Source organism: Tupaia chinensis, unplaced genomic scaffold (assembly GCF_000334495.1).
Source record: "Tupaia chinensis unplaced genomic scaffold, TupChi_1.0 Scaffold000313_1, whole genome shotgun sequence".
Lineage (NCBI taxonomy): Eukaryota > Metazoa > Chordata > Mammalia > Scandentia > Tupaiidae > Tupaia > Tupaia belangeri.
This window is the reverse complement of record NW_006159806.1, coordinates 4240025-4249935: the sequence shown is the minus strand read 5'-3', so window position 1 is coordinate 4249935 and position 9911 is coordinate 4240025. Positions and strand designations below refer to the sequence as shown.

The following is a 9911-nucleotide window of genomic DNA, read 5'->3' as shown; positions in this document are numbered from 1 at the left end:
GAGTCCAACACAATGGAAATCAAGTTACTAGCTGAGGTAGTCCATTCATAATGGTAATTACAACAATGGAATATTCACATCTTCATGTACTTGTTTCAGTAAATTTCAACACTGGTGTTTAAACTGGTTTGAGTTACTGTAGCTATATTACCATGAATTATTTGGAAAGTAATTTGTTATTTCTTTAAAAATTATTTGTAAGGGTATGCTTTTTAAAAATTGATGTATTTAGGGGCCAGCAGGTACACAGAGGTTATGGTGGCTGGATCCTACATGACCAACTGCACAGTTTGAGTACTGTATGTGCTTGAACTCACACCAGGCATGTGTCCGTGCGTGCCCAAGATCCCGAGAGGAGAATGGAAGAGAAGGGACTGTGGCGTGGCCATCCCCCCGGGGGGGTGATTTCTTGCTTTCTGTCTCTCTGTCTTTCTGGTGAATGCATGCGCCCTATAGCAAAAATCTCTCCACAAAACAAAAGAAAAACATGCCAGGTATGTGTGTGTGAATGCCCAAAAGCCCAAGAGCAGAACGGAGGAGAAGGGATTGCCCCCCCATGCTAGGGAGGCTGATTTCTCACTTTCCCTATCTTGCCACCCCCTCTGCCCCATCTCTCTCCAGCAAGTGCACGCACTTTCTAGTAAAAACTAAAAAATGTAAGAAAATTTTTAAAAGTTTATATATTTATTTCTTCCATGGAGAGATCACGAGAGCAAGGAGTATGTGTGTGAGACAAAGAATGGGAAAGAAAGACAGACAGCAACTCCAGCAGGAACTTGGATTTGAGACCCAACCCCAGCCTTTGGTCAGGCCCGGAGCACGGGCAAGTAAGTGCAAGCCCGGCGTACTCAGAGAGGTCTCCATGTTTATAACGGGAACTCAACAATGTGTGACTACCTTGCAGAATGATCATTTTACCCCTGCACCACCACCTGGTTCCCTGTTATGGTATCTTGTAGGATTTTAATTCTTCAAGTATAATACTGTAGTTGGTGATTCAATAAACAGTAACAGTGATACTGAGATTTAGCAGACATTCAATAATAGAATGAAAGAGTGGATAGGTGGATAGAGGACCAACAGGTTTACCCATTTAATTCGGTGAGAAAATTATGTGCAGTGGGAGCTAAGGCCTACAGAAACACAGAATCACAAAGATGTAATCCTGATAGTTTAATGCTAGTAAATATCTTAATGAAGCAGCTGAAGCAATAAACAATCACTTACTAATAAACTTTCACGTATAAATATCCTTAGGCGTACAAACACATACATGTTTTAAAATGAAAATTAAGGCCCATATAATATTAAACAAGTGGTAGAATTCGGCAGGAGCTTAGAATCAGAGGGGACTCCTATATCTTCTCCCAGGAATCCCTCAAAACTCTGGGAGGACATGGGGTGACGACTGCAACGGGACAGGGTTCCAGGGAGTGTCATTCGACTCACACATAGGCTTCTTAACCAACATTTCAGTTACTCCAGGATTTCATTAGGCCAAGAGAAAAGAATCATGGTCTTGAGGGACTTCCGAGTGTAGAGTCACCGCCTTTTGAAAAACCTATGGCTCCTATCTAGGTAAGGCGGCTGACCTGCAAACCACAATTAAATCCAAAATCTTAAATAAAAATTAAACAAAATAATGTTTACTGATACGCATTTGCACGGTACTTCTGTTATTTTGTATTTGTAGAGAATGAAAATATAAAAATATTTCTTCCTCCCTGACACTAGTCAGCATGAAAATGAACTAATGTTAAAAGGTATCGAAAAGCTTTACTATAAAGAAATGTAGCAGAGAACATGAAATTCCTCGCGCATTTGCAGATTAGAAGACATAATTATGGATACAGAGTACTTTTAAAAACTTCTTATCTGGTGAATGTGTCACATGGGATAATGTAGACTCTAAAAATATCTTGCATAAATAAAAACTGTAAATCAAGAAAAACTCAGTAATTTTTGATGATCTGAGAAAACGGATAGGATATGGGCATATTACTGAAGAGAATAAATTATGGGGAGTTTTTCTACCAAAAGTTTATAGTCCTAGAAGAGAAGTCAAGTTAGAAAATTAAAAAATAGAAATATATATGTATATATGTACTTATGTTTATAATCATATATATATTTTTTTTTTTTTATTTTATTATCATCATAATCTTCTTTCTATTACACTAGATTACATATAACTTTACATTGACTTCCATTGCTTTTTCAAAATGGGATGCCATGCATGTCAGTCAATACAGAGTAATTATATATTTATATGTATGCATATTTGTGTTTTTATATTTAATATATTTATATATTAAATATGCTTAATATAGTATTATATATATACATTTACTTATTTAATCAGATGGCAACAGGAAAAGTAATATGTAATTAAAGACTCATTACAAAATTTATGAAATTTAATAACTTATAAACTTGAAGCAATTTGTGAGGGGAGTGACCAGTTACAGAAAGAGTCAGCCAACTCTGCATTGGGTCGTGAAGAAAGTCATGACCTATTTTTCTATGCAAAAATGCATCATGACTTTCCAGACAACTCAATCTATAATACATCTCTGAATAGAGAATTTTATTACTATTATCTGTTTGTCTAACATTAAACTCACAAGACACACAATCATGTACATACACAGACACACACGCACACACACACACACTGTTGAAATATTTAAATGAATTAAGCTAAAGTTTACCTCCTCAAACGAGTAATACCTTTTTTCTGAAAGAATGTCTACTACTGCTTTTAGAGAAAAGAAAACAGAAATTAGTTTTCTTTTTAATTACCGAGCGAACACATGTTGTAATTTAATTGTTCGTCTTCATGCTCTGGCAGTGAAGAAAATAAATAAATATTGAGAGAGTGAGAAGTAATTTTCCACAAATTGTCACCTGTTTGAATGACTGGTTCTGATCCCTTAGAGCATTTATTTGCCTACTGGATTGTCAGGGGAAATGACAACATGAGAGCTGCCATATGACAATGGCCATTTACATAGGCCAAGTAGAGTCAGGAGCCAAGTACTACATCCCACAGATCCCCACTGCTTCCTCCGGGTCCCCACAGGAGGAAGGGTGGGAGATCTGCAGAGAGGATAAGCACAACCTGATGCCTGTGATTCTAATTCGAAAAGCATTATTGCCCCGGCTTACATTACTTCCCTCTCTTACTACAAAACCAACGTGGCTTGGTCCGCGGCTTACATTATTCCCATCTCTGTTAAAAAACTAATGTGGTTTGGTCCCTTTATGGAAACTATACAGAAATAATGGGCAATGTGACATGCTGCCAGGAGCCCTGGACACCAAAAAACTGTTAGCGAAAACCCAAGTGTACTAGGCAAAAGGTAAAGGCACCAGTGTGGAGTTGAACTCAAACAATTTGTTGATGTGAGATGAGTTAAAAATCTGATGACGTGAGGGACCAGCAGTTAGCATAATGGCTATGTTGCTGGACTCCCATATAGTCGACCCGGTGGCTTAATACTCATGCTGGGCGTGTGTAAGTGCATGCATGCCCACGATCCCGAGAGGAGAATGGAGAAGGGATTGTGGCGTGGCCATACCCCCTGGGGGGTGATTTCTCGCTTTCTGTCTCTCTGTCTCTCTCTGTCTGGCGAGCGCACGCACCCTATAGCAAAAACCTCTCAAAAAAAAAAAATCTGATGAGGTGAAAAAACATATTGACATGATCTGATTTTTGTTTGAAACTGTTGGGAGGGCTGGATAATAAGATACAAAACAGGGCCATGGAGAGAAGGAAGGAAGGAAGGAAGGAAGGAAGGAAGGAAGGAAGGAAGGAAGGAAGGGAGGGAGGAAGGAAGGGAGGGAAGAATGATATAAAAGTTAAGTGTGAGACAAATAGCACACCCATCACTTATCTTGCAGGACTGAGACCTAGTCACTAGTCTGTCCTAAGGACTGCAGCCTCTAGGAGGAATACCACCTCGTGAAGATATACTAGGGACAGTCAAACATCAAGGGACAACATAAGGAAGAAAATCTTTGGATTACTGATGATACCCCTTCCACGTTAGTAACACTCACTATTTTTTTCCTTCTTTAACTTTTGCTCCATCCCTCCCTTTCTCCCTCCCTAAGTCTCTATGTCTGTCTCCTGACTGTTTCTCTATTAAGTCAAGGGTTTCATGGAGATTTTCTTGTTTCTGAGATTATGAGAGAGCCTTCAAAAAATATATGAAAAATGCATATTATGGAAAAACACATGGAGTTTTCTTTGCAAATTTTTTTGCGCCAAAATAAAATCATACTTTAATTCCATTATTATGTCCACAAAACTTTAAAGTCCTCTTGTATTTCACATCACTGCTAATGCTATGAAAAAGATAAAATTCTTTTCTATAATTACTTCCACATATTTTTGACATATGACCTTGGCTAATTAGATTCTTCATTAACAGAAAAGATTCAAGGTACAGATAAAAATACTCAGGAAATAATTTCCAAGTTACATAATCTAAAAAGGCAAATTTATGAGAAAGAACACCTTCCAAATGGTGTCACATTAAAATGAGCTTAGAAACCCCCTTACCATCAGAATGCCAAAGTGTGTGAAATGGTTACACAGGCAAATGGTCTCTCTCGCATTGGAATCATTGTGTACGGTACATCCCGATGTATTCCATCCTCCAAAACTCTCTGTAGGAAGCAACACCAAACAATGTGAAGATAGTAGCAGGTCAGTGTCTTCTCTCATAATGGATGAGACCATTTTTGAGAAAATTCATCTCTTCTGCCTTCCAGAGTTTATCTGTAAAATGTATCCCATTCTGAAGGCTACCTAAGTTTAGAGCCTAATTTAGATTTCTGGAATTATTGAATGTTCGTGATGGGTGGGAAGATAGTCAGCAATTTCAAATTGTGTTCTACCGAAGTGCCTTGGGGGTTCCACAAATGTTAGATTCAAGTTTAATTTTTTATTTTAGAGGCTTTTGCCTTACGGCGCGTGCACTCTCCAGAGAGAGAGACAGACAACAGTGAGAGGGAAAGTGAGAAGTCACTCCCCAAGGGAGATGGCCACAATCCCTTTCCTTCATTCTCCTCCAGGGATCTTGGGTATGCATGCACATGCACCTGGCGTGATTTTCAAACAATCAGGTCCATGATTAGCCACGTGGGAGTCCAGAGACATAACTGCTACACAACCTGCTGGTTCCCCCCATGTCCTTCTAATTTGAAGCCTGAAAGCTGCACTTCAAAGTGTATGCTTCCTGCAAACAAAACAATATCCTCAGATGTGTCCTACAAGAACGAGATCAAGTATATGGTTACATTAATCCAAAAGTGGTTAAAAATGTATACCATATTTTATAAGTAACTGAAACCAAAGAAGGTATTTGAATTTAAAAATAAGAGAAAACAGAGTCAACTCTGGCTATTTTATCTCACAGTAACTAAAACTTACAGCAATTAGAACTAACTTCCCCAGCTACTTCAGCTAAATTCTGCAGCTCAGTTACCTTTACACGTACATTGTGACTCATCTGTTTTAGGGCTGTAAACGGAAATGAGGGTGTCTAACAATGTTTAAAACTCAGTTGTTATCTATATTAAAACAGTCAGTATTTTAAAACTTACCGTTTTTGTTCAGATCCCAGAAGGCACAGATGGGAGTACTGTTTTTCTGTATTAACATAAGAATAAACATGTGAAATTTTGTTTAATATACCTCAACATCATATGATTTAAATATGGCCAAAGAGTAAAAGTGCTAAGGGCTTTACAAAGACATAGATGGGCTTTAGTCATGCCAATACAATCTGAAAATGCTAAGCATGTAAAGGATCTTCTGTTTTGTACAAACTGAAGTGAAAAGCAACTATAACTTCATGAGGAATCCTATTACCCATTTAATCACAGTTTACTATACATCTCACCACTTTCCATACCAATACCACCATTGTTCTCTGCATTTAGCGGTGCTCTTTACACTATAATTTCACACAACCCTTAAAATTCTCCTTCACGTATGACTGTGTACATAAGCAAATGGAACACGGGGACTTGAAGAAATATTTGGAAAGCCATTTTCATACCATCTTTAATTCACAATGGCCAAAAAATAGAGCCAACTCAGGTGTCCACCTTTGGAAGAACAGATAAACAAAATCTGGTGTATATGTGTAGACATACACACACACACACACACACACACACATATACACAATCAACATATTATTTTCTAGCTTTAAAAATGAAAAAATAAAAATTGAGACTGGCAGATAGCATGGTGGTTGGAGGTGCTGGATTTCCACATGGCTGACTGAAGTTTAAGTCCTGGACCTGGTAACTTGCTTTCTCTCTCTCTCTCTCTGTCTCTGTCTTGTCAATAATAATAATAATAAATCCTCCTTTGTGGATAAAGGACTAAAACAAAGGAGCCAAAAGGCAGAAGAAGGCAGTCCCAGAGGGTTGGAGACAGGAGCCCCAGTTTGGTGACTTAACTTCCAAGCCTTAACCTTCTCTGTCTACTTCCTGCCTGCCTTCCTGTTGTCTAATGAATGGCAGAATCACTACTAGGACTCTCTACAAAAGTGAGAAAAACCTATTCTTGGGACATCAGGACAGTAAGAAGCCTCATCCAATTGCATTAAATCAAAAGAAGATACCAAGGATAATGGAGAAAGAAAGGCAATGTTAGACAACTGCCATCCTCTCCAAAACAAGTCTAGCCTTCCCTGTTTCTTCCTTGACTCCTGGTTGCATTTATCTTTGCCTTTCTGGTATGGTAGCTGAGGCGCTGGACTCCCACATGGCCAACAGTGGTCTGAATCCTAGACCTGGCAGCTTGCTTTTTCACTTTTTGTCTCTCTCTCTCTCATCTCTCACTGGTGAGTGCATGTGCCCTGTAGCAAACTGAAAAATAATACTAATGATAAATAAAATTTAGTAAAAATACTGATTTAAAATAAATTTAAAAAAGAAACAATTGAAACCTCTAATGGCAGAAGTGTGCAACTGCATCTAATTTATTTAAAGCAATATATGTCTCTTCTCAAAAATGTAAGAGTTCAAAAAGAGTGAAAGTATAAATTTGTTTGAGTGAGAGAAATTTTAACATCAATGTGTAGTTGTTCCCCCCACCCCCTTGGAGAGGAAGGTGCAAGCGCTCGCCAGAAAGACAGGAGAGACAGAGAGATAGAAAGCGAGAAATCACCCTCCAGGGAGGATGGCCACGCCGGAATCCCTTCTCCTCCATTCTCCTCTTAGGATCTTGGGCACGCTCGCACATGCACCCAGTGTGAGTTTAAGCCACTGGGTCTGGGACTTGAACCGTGGTCGACTACATGGGAGTCCAGCGACATAGCCATTACGTTAACTGCTGGTCCCAATGTGTAGTTTTTTTCATTATACACATTTTCCAGGAACCTTTTGAGGGCCCCACGCAGTAGCCATTTTCTTGACTCTCTTCTTCTTGGTCATTGAGTCCCAGGCTAATCCCTGTATCTCTGCCCATTTATTGTGTCTTTAGAGAGCACTGCCTGGCTAGCTGTCCTCCCTTTCTGCAAAACTGCCTCTAACCTCACAAAAAAAAAAAAAAAAAAAAAAACTGCCTGTTACTTCATTTTTTTCTAAAGAATTATTTAATTTTATTTATTCGCTCACTTATTTTAATTTGACGAAAGAGAGAGAGAAAGAAAGAGAGAGAGAAAGCGAGAAAGCAATCCACCAGGTCTGGTACTTGAACTGTGGTCGACCATGTGGGAGTGTCTTATCACATAGGGGAAAATAAGGTCCCACAACCCTCTGAACTCACCTGCCTCTGTTCAACTGCCCCAGTTGCATTTTCTTACCTGAGGGCTTGTATGTTTGATTGTAATTCGGACAGGATCCTTTAGATCCTGGATAGTAATGTTTCCAATACTGCAGGCCATCACATAACTCACTAAGGTTCCATTTTGGTGCCCTACATTCTTTGAAAGGAAAATAAAGAATCGCGTGCATTAGTCAGAAGTACACACTTTTATTTTACATGGGTGCTCCAAAATAAGCAAACGGTCAGCAATTTTTACACTTAAGATCTTCAAGTCTAGAACATCCTGTTTATAACATCAAATTGCTGGCTTTCCTGAAGGAGTTCTGCTATTTCCTTTAGTATAATAAATACATCGAGGGTACATTAGAAGCCAATATTGGAAGGCAGTGTTCATAAAACCGCATTCTTGATTGTGGTGACTGATGTGAGCCAGTTAACATCTGAAACAATGCAAACTCATAAATAATATAAACTCATAAAGCTTGTGAAGCGATTAGATCATTTCCCTGCTCTAGAAAAGAGATGTGGTTTTCCTTTAGAGAAGTACGAAGGAAATATGGTCTGAAAAATAAAGGACAATTCATCGTTCACATCCATGCCAACAGCCTGACGTGTTTACTACCTTACATTTAACTGGAATTCTACTAAAGTCCCATTCAGAACTTCTCCTTTCTTCTCTGCTGTTATACTTGCCAGCACCTGTAGCTTCTCCTTCAGTGCTAATCAAATTAGTCAGTCTGTGCCACACAACGATCTGGTCCAAAGTCTCCTTCTCTAGCAAGTTTGTCTTTATTCTTTTCCCTTGTGTTTCTTATTGAACCTCCCAAATGTTCCTTTACATCACAGTTTACAAATCAGTTGTCTTCGAATAACGGCAGGATTTCTTAAATGCCAAGTAAAACTCAGTATCCGGAATATTGTTTTTTTTATTAATTTTATGTAGCCACCACTAGCTACAAAGTGGGCTGTTAGCTGGTACTTCGCAGTGTTTTACTAGAACATGCTCGTATATTGCACACTATGTGAGGGGAGTATCTTAGAGACGTAAAGTGTTTTTCCTTCTGTTGCAAGTGCACTTTAAAAACTGAGCATATGCCTCCCACTAATAGCTTTGATTGGAAGATGCCAAAGGAGAAGCAGTAAAAGATGCTGTGGAAAAGCCTTGCTTGCCACAATGACAGAGCCTTACAACTTGAAGAGTTACCCAAACCCTTCCCATTGAGCTAAACGTCTTCTGAACCAGAGCCCTCTGTACCATTCACGTTTTATGATACCTACTGCATTTCTTTATGGTTTTTAAAGGTGGCATGATGGTAAACCTCAAATTATAGTCATTTTAACAAATGCAGTAGTATGTGTTCACATAGTAGAAGGTCCTTCAGGATAAATTGCATGTTTTTATATAAAATACATAAACCATATTTAAATAAAGTATAAAATTTATATATAGCTTGTTCCTAAAACACTAGCCAATAACATTTTTGAATTTTGGAAATAATGACCATGAACAATTTCATGGCATTTCTTTTCCTACTTGGCCATTCCTCTAAATTTGACATAGAAAGTAGATCTATCAGACACCTCTACTGGCCCAAAGACTTCCATTTTCTCTTACATTGGCCATGTTTCTTGATATATGCTGGTATCTTTAATTTAATAGATAAGTTTCATTTTGAAAAAAGAGGCCAGCATGGCCAGCAGATGGTGTGGTGATTAAGGCACTGGACTCCCACATGGCTAACTATGGTTTAGGTCCTGGACCTGGTGGCTTGCTTTCTCACTTTCTTTCTCTTTCTGTTTTTCTCTGGTGAGTGCACAGGCACTCTAGAAAATTTAAAAATAATAATAATAAATAAAATAAAATGAATAATTTTTAAAAAAAGAGAGTTCAGCAAAATCGTTGTGGATCAGGTTGTACTTAGAGGCAACCAGAGGTCACCACCGTGTGCTGGCTGTGGACCTTCTAGCATTCAGAAATGATGCCAATGAAAATGATAATACGCGCTCAGCACAATGCCACCCTAGTCTGCGGATGTGTGAAGGTCAAAAGTCACTTGAAATACTAATGGGAAAACTGATTAAAGCCAAGAATGCTGCTCGTTATGTAAACAGTGCTTCC

General features: G+C 38.6%; 1 protein-coding gene across 1 annotated transcript in view; it reads right to left on the bottom strand.

The window, feature by feature from the left end:
• The window catches only part of ADGRG6 (adhesion G protein-coupled receptor G6), a 160393-nt gene that overhangs the window by 31247 nt on the left and 119235 nt on the right, over positions 1-9911 (bottom strand). Inside the window, exons 15-17 of the mRNA XM_014588839.2 lie at positions 7830-7949; positions 5614-5659; positions 4568-4674 (exon numbers count right to left, since the gene is read on the bottom strand). Of these exons, the coding sequence (XP_014444325.1) occupies positions 4568-4674; positions 5614-5659; positions 7830-7949 (273 nt within the window). The remainder of the gene's footprint in view (positions 1-4567; positions 4675-5613; positions 5660-7829; positions 7950-9911) is intronic.